We start from the raw sequence: 19061 nt of genomic DNA, 5'->3' as shown, positions 1-19061 counted from the left end.
GCAGCTGCATCCAGAACGGTACTTTCCTGACTGCATTGTGCTAAGTGTAAAGTTTGGTGGAAGGGGAATTATGGTGTGGGGTTGTTTTTCAGTGGTTGGGCTTGGCACATTAGTTCCAGTGAAAGGAACTGTTAATGCTTCTGCATACCAAGACATTTTGGACAATTAATTGTGAAGATCTCTAGATCTCTAACTTGATTGAATGCATCTATTGTTATTGTAGATTTTCTGTATAAAACACAATTATCTATATTTAACACTACAGTTTTTTTCCACTGAAACTTATGATTCTAAAACAACAACAACAACAAAGCCAGAATATGAAAAGATGTCTTTTACTTCACATAAGTCAGAGCAGCATTAAGACACAAACAAAAATCCACAGATAAATTACAATAAATATCAATGTAAACATTATCAATATACATGTTCATCTGTTATGTACACACATACCTCAAGCTGTCCATAAAACAGCAAAAACATAATTTCAAACGAATAAAAACAAGCACTTCAACAAGTAGTCCAGTACCCTGAAAATGCAGCAACACTTTTGTCAGAAATTAAAGTTATAAAATACATCTTTATATACAATCCGTATGTAAAATGGAGTACAGTCCATGTACTCAAAAGCACACGATGAAAACACAATGTATGATTAAAATAAAATTAAATCCATTAATAATCCTGGGTTATATGAAAAGAAAACATTTTGAACACGGAAAGGAAAAAGATCCAGGTTTGTAAAGGAAGTCCCTTTTATAACAGTATTTGAGTGTGTGTGTACGTGCCTGTGTGCGTGTGTGTGTGTGTGTGTGTGTGTGTGTGAGAGAGAGAGAGAGTGAGATAGAAAAGCAATAAGCAGAAGTCAGTACAAAAACACTCACAGAGAAGCACTCTTCCTTCATAGCTGAAATTTGCACCTCAGTAACATAATATTCACAGTGTCCTACACACGATGAGATACTGATGTAGAAGTTCAAAGGAACCGATGAAAAACTGGTTAACGTTACACATTGTAATCAGGAAGTGCTGAATAACTGATGCCGCCAACAGAAGGAGGGGAGGAATGGAGCGGAAACAGCCAACATAGTATAGAACCTGTAAATAAGAGATACATCCAAACAGAAAAAACATTCATCATTATACGTAAAATTGATCAAAACTGACAGTATAAAGACATTTATAATCATCAAATCAGCATATTAGATTGATTTCTGAAGGATAATGTGCCACTGAAGACTGGAGTAATGATACTGAAAATTCAGCTTTTCCATCACATGAATAAAAAATAAAATAAAATATATTAAAATAGAAAAAAGTTCATTTTAAATGGTAGTTTTACTGTATTTTTATACCAAATAAATGTAGCCTTGGTGAGCATAAGAGACACTTAAAAGACATAAAACACAAAAAGAACTTAAAAACTGTTCAGACCCCAAACTTTTGAATGGTAGTATGACATATTATTTTTCAACGCTTTGGATTTCTGACAGTGACAGTAGCAGTGATGAAATTCTAACAACAAGTTTGAAGGATCAAAACGGGGGTGTTCTGGAAAGCAGGTTATGCCACATACCTAGGAAAGTTTAAGAAGAGTTAACCTCAATTTTTGGTTCCAGAAAAGGAAGTAACTTTCAGGGTAATCTGCTGTGGAGCTGCAACTTTATACAGCCATATTATCTTTACAAGTATTTTTTTTTAATCAATATTTATTTATTCAGCATCCAACAAATAATATAATCATTGTTCACAGTTGTCAAAAACATGTTTTTGTGTCATCAAATTATGGTGTGTAGAAAGAGAGAAAAAAAAAAAAGTAATATTAAAATGATTACAGAAACTATAGACTATAACTAGTCAGTAAAGGAGTTGTTCACTTTAAAAGGAAGGCGGTCTGGCGAAAGCTCGATATTTTACTTTATAAAGTTTTAAATATGGATATTTTTCTTACAAACCCCATCGATTTGCTTCAGAAGGCCTTTATTAACCCCCTGGAGCCATGTGAACTACTCCTTTAAACAAAAGAAGAAGAAAAAAGGTGAGTGTACTTCTTCCATGGTGATTCCAGAAATCAGTTATCTATTGACAATGCTGTCTTTATGTACTCACTATGCATGTTAACTCTGGGTTACCAATAGGAGGTTGATTGATTTAACTTTTCACAGGAATTTTGGAACCAACATAAGCAAGGTTTGGGTTCAACCGAGAGTTCAGGGTATATGTGACAGTAAGTTAACCTTGCTTTCTGGAATACCCCCTAGATGCTAAAAATAGTTACTCACCACGTCCAAAAACCTCCCTCAGCAATGCAATTTTTGGCTTTCTTGTGTGTGTAATGTGTGTCAGGTGGGTGGTGTTGGGTTTGTCTTTCATTAGTCTGTTCCTCATCTGCTCAATGGGCGTCTCATCTGTAATAATGGACACCAGCTTGGGACAAAAAACAAAAGAGAGACAGATGACAGATCATCACAAGCAGACTCATTTACATTTCAACAATTACATAAGATTTGCATTTGAAGAAAATTGTGTAGAAAGCCAAAAGAGAATAGTCTTAGAGTTTTACACCGTGTCTACACCAGACGTGAGCGGCGCGACAAAAGCAGATAGAACCCATAATAATCAGTGATGTGGTGCGGCGCAACAAATTCCCAACAGTAAACTCATAGCCCGTTCGAGATCTGCACGATTCTGGATAAATTGAGAATCATGATTCCTACGATTCTGAAGAAGACAAAATATTAGATAACTAAACAAAATAACATGCAAACTAGAGGTTCTGACAAAATGTTAATAGCTTTAGTCTATTTAAAATGTATATTAATTTTAACGAAATAATACAAACATTTTGAATGGAGTCAATGTCTCATTCATAAAGACTTGTTTCTATTATTGGATGAATCAGCGTTTGAGAATAAATATTTAAAATGACTGATTCAATGAAAAACACTTTTCAAACATTCATTTCCTGGCATAAGGATAAGCAATACAATACATACAAGTGTCAAAATACTTTAATACTTTACTCTTATTTTGATCACTACCATAGACATCAGTGTTTATACACAAACTATAAACTCTAATCCCCTGTTATTTGGAGCACTATGTAACTTTTCCGTCCACTAGAGGTCGCCTGTTCAAAACAGAGGCGCAAGTTTGAATGCAGAATCTTGGGACATGTGGTTTTCACCTCACAGCTGGTGGTAAAGAATCGGGATAGGACGCGGGCAGAAATCATGTTCATGGATGAGATTATTAATGTTACTGTACAGGGAGTGCAGAATTATTAGGCACGTTGATTTTCTGATCATATTTTTTTTCCAGGCACATTTGACCAATTCCAAACCACAGTAATCCTAATAACTACTATTGATTTAGTATTTAATAATGTATAAGTGATATATAATTGTTCATGAAGGCTGGAAATGAAAATCACCTTATATTCAGGTGTGCAGAATTATTAGGCATGTTTTCTTTTACAGATAAATTGAGCCAAAAAAGAGATTTAACTCAGACTGAAAAGTCAAAAAGTATTAAATGCCCATGAGAAAGATGCAATACTAATGCAATACTAGACATTGCAGTTAAGGCGTGACCATTGGACAGTAAAATGCTCGTTGGGTCAGACAAAAACAGGTGGTGAAGAAAAGACACCTGTTAACTGCAAAAGAATTAAGAATTAAGGTGAAGAATTAAGGGTGAAACCATCAGGAACCCTTTAGTCTCCAGCACCACCATTTTCCAGAGCTGCAACCTACCTGGAGTCTCCAGAAGTGCAAGGTGTCAGGATCTCAGAGACTTCAGTTAGGTAAAGAATCCTAAAAAATGACCCCCACTAAATAAGAATCATAAGCTGAAGTGTTGTAAAATACATGAAGAAGGTTTTTTTATAGGCTTTATGGACAGATAGGTTGAGAATGACTCTTGAAGGACCAGCACCACATCCTCTAGTACCACTGTTTGAAGAATTCATCTTCCAGAATCTGGCAGTACGTTTCGGGAGTTCATTTTAGTCCATCCTGAAGTCCGTTTTGCAGAGATGGAGTAAAAATGAACTCCCAAAACGTACTGCCAGATTCTGGAAGATGAATTCTTCAAACAGTGGTACTAGAGGATGTGGTGCTGGTCCTTCAAGAGTCACTCTCAACCTATAAAACCTATAAAGCCTATAAAAAAGCAGGCTTCATGTATTTTACAACACTTCAGCTTATGATTCTTATTTAGTGGGGGTCATTTTTTACATTTACATTTACATTTATGCATTTGGCAGACGCTTTTATCCAAAGCGACTTACAGTACCCGTATTACAGGGACAATCCCCCTGGAGCAACATGGAGTAAAGTGTCTTGCTCAAGGACACACTGGTGGTGACCGCTGGGATCGAACCAGCAACCTTCTGCGTATCAGTTCCATGGTTTAACCCACTGGACCACCATCTCACATTTTTAGGATTCTTTACCTAACTGAAGTCTCTGAGATCCTGACACCTTGCACTTCTGGAGACTCCAGGTAGGTTGCAGCTCTGGAAAATGGTGGCGCTGGAGACTAAAGGGTTCCTGATGGTTTCACCCTTAATTCTTCACCTTAATTCTTAATTCTTTTGCAGTTAACAGGTGTCTTTTCTCCGCCACATGTTTTTGTCTGACCCTGCTGACCCAACAAGCATTTCACTGTCCAATGGTCACGCCTTAACTGCAATGTCTAGTATTGCATTAGTATTGCATCCTTCTCATGGGCATTTAATACTTTTTGACTTTTCAGTCTGAGTTAAATCTCTTTTTTGGCTCAATTTATCTGTAAAAGAAAACATGCCTAATAATTCTGCACACCTGAATATAAGGTGTTTTTCATTTCCAGCCTTCATGAACAATTATATATCACGTATACATTATTAAATACTAAATTAATAGTAGTTATTAGGATTACTGTGGTTTGGAATTGGTCAAATGTGCCTGGAAAAAAAATATGATCAGAAAATCAACGTGCCTAATAATTCTGCACTCCCTGTAGTATGAAGCAGAGCAGGACCGAGTGTTGTGGGAGCTGAGCAAAGCCACTGGAGCAATTGCTAAAAAGATGAACGCAACACACGCCTCGCGAGCAGCAGGACTTTTATTATGCCACAGTCACCGGCGCCATTTCCGCTTTTCCGGTCATGAGTATGAGGTAACGCAGCTCTGTTTATCATATCAGATACATCTGAGTGTGTTGAAAATTATGATATGACGTTACTCTGTGCGTTTGCTCGGCGGCTGCTATGACACTTGTTCACACTGCAGTGAGAGTAAAGCATTTCTGCAAAATAAAACCGGAAACCGAGGGTAACGCAGATATGATGCAATTGACAGGTGACTCCCTCACACGTCCCGGTTCCTCGGTTAAAATAGCAATTTTCTCACGATTTACAAATAGTTCGAAACATTTGGGATATTGTACTCAACTGAGCAAAATATATAACACTGGCCTTGTAGTTTTTTGTATATTTTACAGCAAAAATGTTACATAGTGCACCTTTAATTCTTGATAGCTGTAAATGTATTTCAACATGCTACATGTGTTAACACATAAATAATGATAATGTGTGTTTGAAAAGACTGTTTGTAAAGCTGTTTCATACTGTACATTTACATGGCAGCTGCCATCTCCTGATTAGTGGCAGCGCAAATGAATCAAGATTGTGATCTTTTAACGATTAATCATGCAGCTCTACCCCGTTCTATTTCTGATGTACTCCGAGCGCTCACGCTACTCAAGATAGCTTTAAGATGTCGCGTCTGGTGTAGAAGTGTAGACCAGTGGCAATACAATACAAAATATTACAATTATGTCACTGCTGTTTAATTGCTGAACATTCCATAAAATGCATTGAGTTAAAATTATTTAATTTGAAAGGACTACAATTTACAAACATTTGTGGAGAAGAATAAATATATGAACAATAATCTGAGAAATGTCTCAGTGTTAATTTCCTCCATACAATGGAAGTTAAGGTTAACCAAACTGTTTGGTTACCAATTGCACATTATCAAAATATCGTCTTTTGGATTTGATGATTTTCATTTTGGGGTGAACTATCCCTATAAGGTATATTATTCCAGCCTCCCCATGAAAAAACTGTAACAAAGAACGCAAGTACAACACTGTGGCTGTGTGTGAATACATTAAAAATGTTAGCCAATAATGTCAACATATGGTCCAAAATATATGCTCCCACTGAAGCTATATAATGTTGAAGCATACCTGGTCATAAAATATCACCAAGACAAAAACTCCAAAAAGTATTGACTCCACCAGCAGAATGATATAATGCGCCCTTCAGAACAAATGAACAGTGTGAGAGAAGCAAAAAGCTAACAAAAGAACATAAATCTTAATCAATATTGATAAGCATTATACAGTACATCAGTAGTGCATTGTAACTTACACAATAAGATGTTTGCTGGGAGCATCTTCCTCTTCATCTCCATCTCCCTCTCTTTCATTCCTTATTCTCCACACCCATGCTGACACCACCAGCGCCATTGAATACAAGCTGGCCATGCCTACAGAGATGTGCATTAGAGGAGAGAAATGGAAAGTCAAAATGAAAAAAAAAATGGACAATCAAATATGCATTCAGAGCAGGGCATCCTTTTTGTCCATGTTGTTGTTTGTTCAATCCTGCTCCTGGAGGACCACTGCCCTGCAGAGTTTAGCTCCAATTAGAGATGCACCGATGTATCGACCGCCGATATTTATCAGCCGATTTTTGATCAATTTACAACTATCTGCATTAAAAAGGCCGATATAACAAACCGCTGGTTTATTAATTAACTGTGTGAAGGCACTGAGCTGTATAATGTCTGTTGCATAACCGAAGATTATAATGTAATATTCCTGCTGCGCTGCTGCCTGCGTTTTAAAATTAACCAAACAAACAAAAAAAGACCAACAACAAACAAAAAAAAAATGGCTCACTACTCTTGACTAAATAACTTTCATAAGGATTCATTTCAGCGATGCGGAAAACGCAGACGGAATCCAGTCATTAAAACGGAATTTACTGCATAACGCGGAATGTCAGAATTTGTCAAAGTTTTGATGAATAAATAAAACGTAGGTCAGTACATTTAAATCAAATTGCGATATATACTAGTGTCTGTGATTATTAAGCCGCAAAAGACTGATAAAATATAAATCCTGCATGTTTCTGTGTGAATGAATGGCGCAGAGTAGACGCGCTGTTTCATTTACCTCACACACTGAAACTTCAGCCTCTGCCACCTCAATATATGAGGACCATAGACCGTGCAAAAAAAATATGGATGACGCAATTTCATTCTCTTCCGCTGAAGAAAAGTGAAGCCTCCAGAGGTCCGAATATGGCGCTGACATCTTGTGCATTTGGGACAGAGTCTGCGCAGTAGTGACCTCGGTACCAGAGTCTGTGCAGTAGAGAGCAGGAAGTAGCGCAGCGATATCAAAAGCCTGTCTATACTCTCGCAGATACAGAACAATTCATTATGTCGGTGTGAAATAAACAGTTACGGAAATGTAGAAATTAAAGCTAAAGTTCCAGTCTCCTCTCGAAAATCCCCCAAAAAAGTTTGTTTGTGCCTCAGTGACGACTTCACTCAAAGAAGCCGTCAATCTCAGGTGTCAATCATGACATCATCACCCCCGTTTTTATAGCATTAAATAACTAACTGAAACTAAACTTATCTAAAAGGCGAACACTTGAAATTGAATCATCGTGATGAAAAAACTGCCTAAAATGACAGAAACCAACTTTGGGAAAAAAATATATGACGTTTAATTAGATTGTTTAGTTTGTCTCGCGTCCATTAGAATACAAGGAGGGGCGAGGGTTAAGAGCAATACTGGCACCAACCACCTGGGGGCGATCGAGGCACGTCGGCTTCAGTTTTTAACAGGAGAGCTGCAGGCTTGATGAGGACATGAATGCATGAACCTCATCTCCAGTCACTTCATGAGCATTTTACCGTTTCATTTGACAAAATCTATCATCATATCATAAAAACACACACACAGAAACTCAAAGGTCTTCATGGCAACCGGTCAAAATTAAAGTTCAGTTTAACTAAGTAATTGTGACAAAAATATATTAATGTTGTACAGTAGAATTTAGCTACGTCTCAATGTAACAATAATATATGTATTTAATTTATACAGTGAAGAATATGCAGTGCTACCATTTTTGCATAGTTTGTGCCTGCTGTTTGATAATCATTCAAAACTTAGCAAACTGGCAGCTCCAGTAGTAATGAAAAGATTTACCTTGAACTATGTCATGGGAACTAGCATGTATGAACCTTAATTAAACTATTTAATAATCAATTAAAAGGGAATTTATACCTGTATATTACTACGCTGTACCAACTTTGGACCATCGGTTTGGAAAACGGATGGATGGCTGATTCAGCTGCAATCTTCTACCAGAATTAATTTGGCACGAACCTCACAGTGCATTATGGGTATTCTCTCGCCGATGAGTGTACATCGATTGCACTCTCATCATCGCGGTGGTGTGCATTATGTGATTGAATGAGTGCACTCGATAACGTCCACTATGGTTTCGGACACCACTACAAATGGCTGTTCCTTCAAATTGAAGGGCACTTCGATAAGGGGACGTCATTTGTAGGAGCATTCCAAACGAAAGTGAACAATAGAACACCTTCACGAAGGGCCCATCCACAGGTCCGTTAGTGAAGGGAACATGCAATGGTCACTTCCAGGAGGTAATTTAATAATTGATGGCCATGTTCTGCCCTTCAGAGTGAGCAGGGCATAAGGATGCTCACTTCCGATTGGAATTTGCCCAGTGGCTCTCCAGGATCAACTTTAAACACTCCTGGTCTTTAAGACCTTGTAGCTGGTTCAGGTGTGTTTGATTAGGGTTGGAGCTGAACTCTGCAGGACAGAGGCCCTCCAGGAGCAGGTTTGAACACCCATGTTCTTAAAACTCACCTGTGTAGAAGAGGAACTGTATGAAGTATTTCTGATTGAGCTCTCCAACACAGTTATTGATCCTATAAAAGAGTAAACGCATATGAAAATGCACTGATCATGACAAAAATGTAACGGTCACACTTTATATTAGGTGTCTAACTACTATGTAGTTTAAAAAAAATTACTTATTGTGCTCATGTTGGTGGTATGGTAACTAGGTTTAAGGGTGGGTTAAGAGCTAAGGCAGGGTTGACAACTCACTTCCAGGCTCTGTCTCACACTCTCACACAACCCAATTAAATCACATGCCAAATTTAAAAAAGCCAACGTGCTGCACACACGTATTGACACAGTATGGGTTTTGATTAAACCAATGAAGACATGCAACCTCTTGATTGGACCGGTCTGTGCCAATCACATTTTCCCCACATCAAGCAAGCTCAATTAAGATGTTTAGATGGCATTGTGAAACTTAGTATTTGTGCACACAAAGCAGATTTACACGTCTACGATAACTATTATTCTTTTGAGTTGGTCATTTTAACCTTTAATAATAATACCAGCTGACAGGGCTCCCTGTATGTTTACAGCATTAGTTAAAAGATTTTTCAGAATCGTATCGAAAGCTGAAACTGAAATCGTGAAATTTGTGTTTGTTTGTTTTTTTACTCAAAAGTTGCCAACCTTGGGTAAGGGGAAACGGTCAACAGTGAAATTATAGAACTGATTTACACTAATTACATGCAGGAATAAAAATTTTTTTTTAAATGTACTGTGTAAAGTGTACATAAGTGCATTGTATCAAATTAGTAATTGAACTGTTATTATATAGCAGTTAAAGAGGACCTAAACGCCTCGATTGTAGACCTGCGTTTCCTTCCTGCTATAATCATGATTCCCTTCTACACACCCCCCTTCATGTCCCCGCACTAACCCGAACCTCCACCCCCAAATAATTCTTGTCTGTTATTGGCTAAAGCACTGTTTATTATGTTTTGTTGTCCAGACTGCCCAAGTTTGTTTTTGTTGCCGTTTGTGGAGCTTGTGCTGACTACAGAGACTGCGTTTTTTTACAGTGTGTTCAGGAGACAGGCAGCTAGCGGATAGTGAGGGGATGTTTGCTGTATGTGACAAAAAAAATGTTTGGCCTAAAAAAACGTGTGACACCGCTTATAGCACCTTTAAACAAAAACAAAATCTAGACTTTGTAAAAGGGCATAATAGATCCTCTTTAAAGACACTTAATATAAAGTGGAACCCATTACACATGGCATATTTTATAGCACAAGTATATTACATACACTTATGCTATTTTATATACAGCCAGAAACGACAGAAAAAGTTGATAGCACGATAGAACGAGGAGAGACTGACCACGGGCAGTGATGGTCCATTCTCCTGATGCAGCGCTGACAAACTCTGCAGTGATGGGCTCGAGGAGGCCGATACGTCTCACAGCGACTGCACACTGTCCAGCCCTCACAGCCCTAATGAGAACCAACGCAATGATGAATGAAAAACATGTCACAGAGAAATTGCACTGTGAAATAAGATGCAGGGTTTGCTTGCTTGCATACACAACAAGCTGAGAGGGCCACTACGAAATCAATAACTACAACATAAACAGAAAAATTACATTTTTTCAAAAAAAAATATATATATTTACATAACACATATACAACTTAAATATGGTTACAGTGGTAGACAAATCAGCGACACTCACTCTGTCATTTAGACGGTTGGACTGGGACCTCAAGTCAGAGAAATCAATGGCCGTCTCAGGTAGAGGAACCATTCCTGTAAAGGAAAATGGTAAAGGTTTACAATGATTAACCCTGTAATGCCTGACATTTGAAATAGTAGTCAGAAAAATCTATTATTTTAATTGGAACAGTTTTTTTAACCTTTAAACAAAATATTAAAAAAATATATAAAAGTTTGTGTTTTAAGTTCTGTATTATGTTTGATGCATCAGGCTTTCATGGACCATGTAAGTATGATATAGAAACAAAATGGGGCTCACATTCAAGGAGAAAAAAAAATATTTAGAGGCCAAAACTGAGCAAAAATGTTCACTTTGGTGCAGATGTTATTTATATAGCTTGCAAAGTATTTCAATTAAACTTCTTAACAGGTTAGCAAATTAAATACAGACAGCATATCAGTTGTGACTATATATTTCCAATACATCATAGTTAGATTATATTAATTAAATGCTTAATTTTATGATCAAAGTTATGTAGTTGTAACTGTGTTATTCTTATGTTTACTTTATAAGAATCATTAAGGATTTCGTAGCAAAACGTGTACCACAACCTGAAGATGGACATTTTTAGAACAGTAGGCTACTAATTTGACATGCTCAAAAAAGCATGAATTATCAATCAGATGGCAGAAGGCATGTAGAAGATTGTGCACAACAGGTTTCACAGCAAAGTTGTTTTAGGAGGCTTGGAAATTCATGTAACAAATATGATACAGCAGACTTATAGGGTTAAAACACAATCAGTCTACAGTGTATGAATGAAACCAGGAGAAAACGTGTTTGATCCATTAAATAAGACAAAGCAATGTCAAGTTTCAGGACACTCACCAGGGTCGGAGAACACTGCTTTTGAATGGCACGCCAGAAGTAGTAACAGAATAACATTGAACACAGATCCATGGAGAGTGCACCATACACTAAACACAAAGAATGAAAATAGACATTTTACATGCTGAAATACCATAATCATTAAAACCATAGCCACAAAATATTTTGGATATCACATATGTTTCCAGTAGTAATTTGTTTCCTGGTGTTGTTACTTAAAATTAAGAAAAAAATATCAATAAACAAACAATTTCTTTACATTGTGCGATTTCGTTGACATGATGGTTGTGACAGATACGTGCAAAAAAGAAAAGAAAACTGCAATGGGGATATATATATATATATATATTTAATTTGTTGCTCTTTCTTGTCAGGACATGGTAGTAAAGCTCATTTAAAATAATACAAAAATAAGGAAAGCCTATTTGCAGGAACACAATGATAAAATGCTTTAACATCTCTAATAAGCCTCGTTAATTGGAGCTATTGGCACTCAGTTTCCCCATGTTTGAGAGATACAATGTAATTTCAGTCAACTAAACACAATTAACTGAATATTAAAGACTAGCAAGTACATCACATTGTATACTAAAATATCTTCAAGTAGAAAGTCTAGCGACAAGGTTATTGCTCCTTTGCTAGACAATACATACATTAAAAGGATAGTTCATTTAAAAAAAAATGTACAATTCTTTCATAATTTACTGACGATGTTTAGAAGAATATGTGTAACCACACCGTTGAAGGCACCATGGGGGAAATATACTATGGGAAGTCAATGGGGCTCATTAACTGTTTGGTTACCAACATTCTTCAAAATATCTTCTTTTGTGTTCAGTAGAAATAAGACATTCATATAGGTTTGGAACAACTTGAGGGTGAGTAAATTACAATTTTCAGAATTTTGGGTGAACTATCCCTTTAAACTTTTTTGTAATCTGTCATCTTCGACATTATTACCTTATATGTGTAGCAAAATGTGGGACAGGTGGTCACCCTAAATTATTCACGTTACTCCAAAACTATTCAAAGACAACCACGGTACACGTACAAAAAAAAAGACATGGGAGAGTGGTATATCATATATACATTAGAGCCTTACATGGCTTGGTCATTTCAGGTGAGATAACCTGCTGAAACCTTAGACTATAGTGTAACAGACTGAAAGTGTAGTAAACACTCGTTGAATGATGCCCACTACAGCGGTGTCTGACAATCACATACTAGTGCTAGTAGTTCAAACGCACGGTAAACACTTTTCGCGGGAAAAAACATCAGAACGCTGATAACTAACAGCACGAACAATTCTTTTAAACGGCTGTTGCTACGGGTGATTCTAAAATGATTCAATCAAAAAGCGATGATCCCGTGATCGGCGGGTGCCGTTACGTGAACAAAACGCTGGCTCTTCAGGGCTTTGTTTATACGGTACTCACCTTCCAGAATACGCGGGGATCAGGACATACTGAATGACAACATAGTCGGCGTAAAAGACGCTGAAATAAGTTAAAATGAGACAAATAAAGCCGCACGGGTCTCGCCGACAGCGAAACGCAGCCATCTTTCCATCTGCGGTCTTCCCGATGACGTCATAAAAGGACGAGCGTTACGTAGCCAACGTTGTCCGTCGACCGGTTAGTTCTGACCACCTGTGAACGTTTGTGCATTTATGTCAGGTTTCTGCTCACATAAATATGATACAATTATAATAATAGCTTTGAAGTTACTTTGTTTTTCTTGTATTTATTTATATACATTTTTTATCTCAAGCTCTCAGATATTCAAGCACTGTTTTAAACAACTCATCACACAGATTGTTGGAATGACAAACATTTTAATTCATTTTCATTTCAGATCACAGAACAACTAGTTTCTCGTTAAGCGCGATCTGAGCTTGAGTGAGATTCGCCAGGTAGGTCACCATCAACAGATCCTGCAAAGAAACAGAAGCACAGAAACACAACTTTAATTTAATCTTTTTTAGGACACACTGCACAACACACACTGCACAACATGGCCAACACACTGCACTCCCAGACACAGACCAACAGTGTGTCTTTGTCGGAGCACCCCGTCGCTGTCTGTTGCCGCTAGTCGGCACTCATTTTCGCTGACTGAACATGTTGAATCTGCGTTTGTCAGGTCATGAAATGTCTGAGAATTGATGTACTGTAATCTAGTCACTGTTTGTGTTGGTCAGTGTCTGTCGGTGACTCGTGCCATATGAACTGCCCTTTAAAGACCATTTTGTGACTATAACTAGCAGATGAAATTGAAAAAAAACCCTGTACATTCATGTTCATTATAATAATTTCTATGATGTTTCCAGACATGGAAAACAAAATTAATTCATTTTTTAAAAAATTTTCATGAACCCTGATATTAAAGCACGTCAAATATATATGATATTATATCGTACTAAATGTCACTCACATTAATGTTGGAGTTCAGCATGCTCTCAAAGTCTTCTGCAGTGATCTTGGGAACTTTGTTCACAAGATCCATCAGGAACCGACCAACACTGTTATCTGCCATCACTTTACCAGACTAGAAAAAAAAAGAAAGTTGCAGACATTAAACAATACTGGTAAAAAATAAATATATATATATACACAGACACACGTTTTTTAAAATAATATGTATTTATTAGATTATCACAACGCATCTTTTCCTCCAAATCCTTTATTAGTAATAATTATTATATTAATAAAATCACAATATAGTTATTTGTCATTTTATCTTTGCTATTAAAAATAAGAACAAAGACGCAAATAACAAACAGAACAAATAAAATATAATAATTTTTTTTAAAGCACTGGTGATTTGTATTTAATATCTATTTTACAGAAGCTTTCAAGTAAGAAATACATAAATTGAATAATCAAATGTATAAAAAAAAATGACTGCTGTATTAAAGGGATAGTTCACACAAAAATGAAAATTAGCCCATAATTTACTCACCCCCAAGTCATCCTAGGTTTATATGACATTCTTCTTTCAGACTAATAAAATCTGAGTTATATTACAAAAGTCCAGGCTAATCCAAGCATTAGAATTTGATTCATAGTTGCTCTGTTTTTGAAGTCCATAAAAAGTGCATCTGTCCGTCAAATAACTGCTCCACATGGCTCCGGCGTGTTAATAAAGGCCTTCTGAAGCGAATCGACGTGTTTGTGTAAGAAAAATATCCATATTTAAAACCTTATCACGTAAACTCTCGACCGACCGCCTTCCATGGAAAAGTGTTGAATGTTGAAAGTGAAACTCAAGATGCGTACGTGACGTCATGGTGAGCGGACCTGGTCACGTTAGTTTTTCGATCGGCAGGGGAACTTTCAACAATTTATCCATAAATTGAACAGGGAAGGCGGTCGGTCGAAAGTTTACTTGATAAAAGTTTTAAATATGGATATTTTTCTTACACAAACGCATCAATTCGCTTCAGAAGGCCTTTATTAACGCCCCAGAGCGACGTGGAGCAGTTATTCGACGGACAGATGCACTTTTTATGGACTTCAAAAACAGAGCAACTATTGATCAAATTCTAATGCTTGGATTAGCCTGGACTTTTGTAATATAACTCAGATTTTATTTGTCTGAAAGAAGAATGTCATATACACCTAGGATGACTTGAGGGTGAGTAAATTATGGGCTAATTTAAATTTTTGGGTGAACTATCACCCAAACTATATTAAAGCTATAAAATTATTCATTCATAGGCAGTGAGTAATTACCTCTTTTCTTTTGTTGCTTGATTAACATTAATAGCAGCAGGTTTATTATATTGAGACCTAATGCACGGATATAATGTTACACATCAGATTTTTTACCCCAACTATTCAATCACTTAAGACATAACTGACCATGTTTACATGAATACTGGTCAAGAGGATATTTTTTAATAATTCTGGGATCACATACTGTCTCTGTGTGTGTGCTTCGGGTGTTCAAGAAAGAGCTTTAAATTTGACTTACGCATTAACGCATTGAGATCTTTCCCCTGGCTTATTGCTCTTAATAACTCTGTTTGACATCAAGCATATCCCACACTTTTTCTCATTTATGCATAAACCGAAAGTATAAATGTAATATTTATTAAAAAAAAAAAAGGCCACATGAAACCACATTATAGAAAACACATTTTGTCCCAAACAGACACTCACCAGCACATCTTCTATGTATGCGAGCACTGTGGTCAGCATTTCTTGTATGCGTCCTGCTGCACAGCCAACCTGGGCCAGGTCTGTGGTCAGTCCGTTGGTGCGACTGGGAGATGCACGAGTCCTCTGTAGAAGGTCAACTATAGAGAGATGTGTTTAATCCATTATAAGAATGTGCTCAAAAGAAAACAAGCTTGTCTTAAAATATGCAAATGCCACGTTCCAATCCCAAATATTTTGTAAACCAGTAAAGACATTCAATTCAAATGTTTATAAGTGGGGGGGAAACCGGACCTCCAATGCGCTCTGTGTCGTAGTAAATGTACTTGACTGTCAGTGGGGTGAACATGACACCGACTGTCTTGCTCGGGACGCCCATCTGTGAACTAACAGCACAAACAAATAAAAGCGGTTAATGCAGCAGAGGACATCAGATCAGCAGCAAAAAATAATCTGCCTTTGTCCAGATGATAATACCTGACGTAGGCACGGATGTTCATTTTGTTGCTCTGCAGTGCTGTATCCACTGTGAGGTGAATGGGGTTTGGAGCCTCTCTGCTGTAATACTCATGGATCAGAACGGAGTGCTCTGTGATGTCATATCCTGTGGCATACCTTCAAAACAGAAGAATACACTTATTGCTACGTCCCAGTTTGCCATCTAGATTTGGGACATACTACTTTGCTTAGTTAAGTGCGTCCTGTCACTGTATAAACTGTCCTATCAATTTAGGGTGCTTTCACACCTGCCTCATTTAGTTCGGTTGAATCGTACTAGAGTTTGTCTTCCACTTTGGTGCGGTTCCATTTAGTCAGGTGTGAAAGCAGCAATCGCACTCGGGTGCGCACCAAAAGTGGACTAAACAAGCGTACCGAGACGGTTTTGGACTAAACAAGCTGCCGTAGTCAGCTGCGCTATGCATTATGTGATGAGGAAGTTTTGTTGACAGTTTGCTCTTTAGCATGGCAGCTCGCGGACATACTTGGAGTAGTGAGGAGGTGCGGAGCCTCATAGAAATTTGGTCTAATGACCATATTAGGTCCCAACTTTCGAAAACTCACAAGAACAGCGCGATCTTCGCTTGAAGTGACGAGCGATGTGCGCTCGCTGTTTGCAGTGCATTAGAACGTGTTTTCAAGCCGCATCCGCGCTTCATTATAGAAATGTTTTGTTTGCATATTGTGGTGTATACAAACAATGTAATAGATTATGGCCAGGGACAAAACCAGCCTGTGCAGTCGCAGTTTAGGAAATACGCCATGGCCAATGAGTGATGTGAATTTTGTCATATGACTGCATTTTGGTTTGTTTCAACTGCTTCGGACCAAAGCAATCAGTGTGGTGCGAAAAGGAACCAAAAACGCTGAAAAATGCTACAATGTATAATGGTTTGCCCTTGGTTCGGACCAAATGAACCAAACTAGAGATGTGAAAGCACCCTTCATTTCATTTCCTACCATATCGGACAGAAATGTAGTAGCACATTGATCTGCCAGTCATGTGTCTTTCATGCTGAGAACTCTCCTCATGTGTTTGCATAATGAATGATGCATTTAAATGTTAATGACCAAATGTATCTTTATAAAAGTTCACAATGTTGTTGCAGATGACATATGTGGATAACATTGAATAAATATATTTTCATCAGGTTAGATACTGATTATTAAATCACAAGTCTTTTATTCGTCTTTGTAGTTCTAATCAAATCCTCATGCAATTAGTTGTAGGCAATATTAGCCGTTAAGAGTGTGTATGGATCTGCACTTCAAATTTTAAAACCGTAAATAGTAGACCAATTCAAAACACTGCGATTTGGGACACACTAATCCAAATTTCAAAGACTATTTAGGATGGATAGTATGTAAATTGGGACAATTTCTTTTTGTTTGCATTTTAAGACAACTGTGTCACCATAATGACTGGCTGCAGTCTTCAAGCCTTTCTACTGTAAAAGTGTTATTTTGGTTACATGGAAATATATGTATACATGTATGCGTGTGTTTCATATTTTATTTAAGTTAACATTTATTTTATTTCAAGTAACTTTTTTTAGTTTACTAAAAACACTGCTTTGAAATGAATCCTTAGAAAACCTAAGAATATTACATTCATTAGCATGAGCGGCCACATACCATCCAATAATGACTTCACTCGGTGAAACCTTCTTATGAAGCTCATACATGTTCTTGGCGAACTCCATGTCAACAGCCACCTGTGACACAGACATTGTAAATAAAGATGATGTTAGTTTTGGGTGTTGTTAGCTTTGCGTTTGAAGGATGATGTTTTTGAAATTCACAATGTACAATAATATTCACATGGGGGTTACACTATATTTTAAGGTGTCATTTTGTTACAGTGAAATTAAATTTAAGTACTCAGTAATATTAATTAACTAGATATACTTACTATAAGGTTAGGGTAGGACTAGTTTGCATGTAATTGTGCATAATTTACTGTTATTACTATGGTAAGTACATGTAACAATGACACTGTAAAATTAAGTGTTACCAAGTTTTCTAAGTAATCTCTCGGGTAAGGGGCATATATCAAAGTAACATGGTTTACCACAGATACATCACTGTAGCCTATTGCTCTGAGGGGTGAGTAGGATGATGCTGTTTATCTCACCTCATCTTCAGACTCATTGTGAGGAACAGAGAAGCAGTTGGTGACTTCAACTGAATGCTTGTCTGCCGTTCCTGTGTGACACACAAATTAAACCAGTTAAGTGATGCTGATCTTTTAACTTAGTGCGGCGGATGCGCTCTCTCACGCACTCCAGCCACCCAGCTCCACTACAACACATGCTTCACGAGACAAAACGACGCTTTCGTAGTCTTTATTAAACGCAACTGTCTCGGATTTTACTCAGAGAAATTACACGACCCACCTAGTAACGTGCCGATCACACGACTTGCTCCCTCATTCCTACGCTCGTATGAGTCCGCAATCGATGCCAAAACCACCGGGTGGATTTTCACGACCGGGCCGTGGACCGCCATGATTTCGTAGAGGAAGTGAAGGATGATGATAAACAGAGAGGAAGAGGTTGAGTGCGTGTGTAAGCACAGGATTTGTGCGTCTGCCCCCTAGCGGATGAAGGTGGCTGACAAAAATAGAGAGGCGTCTCTGAGACCACATTGAAAATCTAGGATTTAAATTGTAATTAATCCTGCCTTCACATGCTATCATACATTTAATAATCGTGATTAAGAGCTAGTTGCATTCAAGTGCTTTGTTGTCTGAATGAACAGGAATATTGGGGGTGCATCAGGTTGTAGCCTATTTATTGGGAAAATCAATCCACCTTCATAAGCCTGAAAAAACAGAGTTTGCTCAATCTAACCGCAAACTT

General features: G+C 37.5%; 2 protein-coding genes across 2 annotated transcripts; both read right to left on the bottom strand.

The window, feature by feature from the left end:
• Nucleotides 1–315: 315 nt before the first annotated feature.
• On the bottom strand, nt 316–13121 carry LOC307124368 (palmitoyltransferase ZDHHC3). The gene is made up of 9 exons (XM_079813517.1): nt 12979–13121; nt 11543–11631; nt 10673–10746; nt 10324–10436; nt 8968–9029; nt 6422–6539; nt 6238–6310; nt 2283–2427; nt 316–1098 (listed from the first exon to the last, which is right to left on the bottom strand). Exons 1-9 carry the CDS (start codon nt 13101–13103, stop codon nt 1007–1009), a joined length of 891 nt encoding a protein of 296 aa, XP_079669643.1. The 5' UTR covers nt 13104–13121; the 3' UTR covers nt 316–1006.
• A 170-nt stretch (nt 13122–13291) lies between these two features.
• eif3f (eukaryotic translation initiation factor 3, subunit F) lies at nt 13292–18730 on the bottom strand. The gene is made up of 8 exons (XM_079813520.1): nt 18597–18730; nt 18335–18405; nt 17836–17915; nt 16180–16317; nt 15997–16088; nt 15706–15842; nt 13976–14089; nt 13292–13475 (listed from the first exon to the last, which is right to left on the bottom strand). Exons 1-8 carry the CDS (start codon nt 18706–18708, stop codon nt 13398–13400), a joined length of 822 nt encoding a protein of 273 aa, XP_079669646.1. The 5' UTR covers nt 18709–18730; the 3' UTR covers nt 13292–13397.
• Between the last annotated feature and the right edge of the window lie 331 nt (nt 18731–19061).

Source organism: Gobio gobio (assembly GCF_949357685.1).
Source record: "Gobio gobio genome assembly, chromosome: 3".
Classification (NCBI taxonomy): domain Eukaryota; kingdom Metazoa; phylum Chordata; class Actinopteri; order Cypriniformes; family Gobionidae; genus Gobio; species Gobio gobio.
Note: the sequence above shows the minus strand (reverse complement) of the source record. Positions and strands in the feature narration are given on the sequence as shown.

Bases quoted from the DNA above. Each gene is read 5' to 3' on its own strand.
- LOC307124368 (XM_079813517.1), bottom strand. From the start codon at position 13,103: ATGGCTGCGTTTCGCTGTCGGCGAGACCCGTGCGGCTTTATTTGTCTC. The intron at 11,632-12,978 runs GTGAGTACCGTA...CTTTGTGTTTAG, and splicing joins ATCCCCGCGTATTCTGGAAG to TGTATGGTGCACTCTCCATG. The intron at 10,437-10,672 runs GTGAGTGTCGCT...GGTTCTCATTAG, and splicing joins CCAACCGTCTAAATGACAGA to GGCTGTGAGGGCTGGACAGT.
- eif3f (XM_079813520.1), bottom strand. From the start codon at position 18,708: ATGGCGGTCCACGGCCCGGTCGTGAAAATCCACCCGGTGGTTTTGGCA. The intron at 18,406-18,596 runs GTGGGTCGTGTA...TGTGTCACACAG, and splicing joins TGTGATCGGCACGTTACTAG to GAACGGCAGACAAGCATTCA. The intron at 16,089-16,179 runs GTATTATCATCT...TTGTGCTGTTAG, and splicing joins AACATCCGTGCCTACGTCAG to TTCACAGATGGGCGTCCCGA.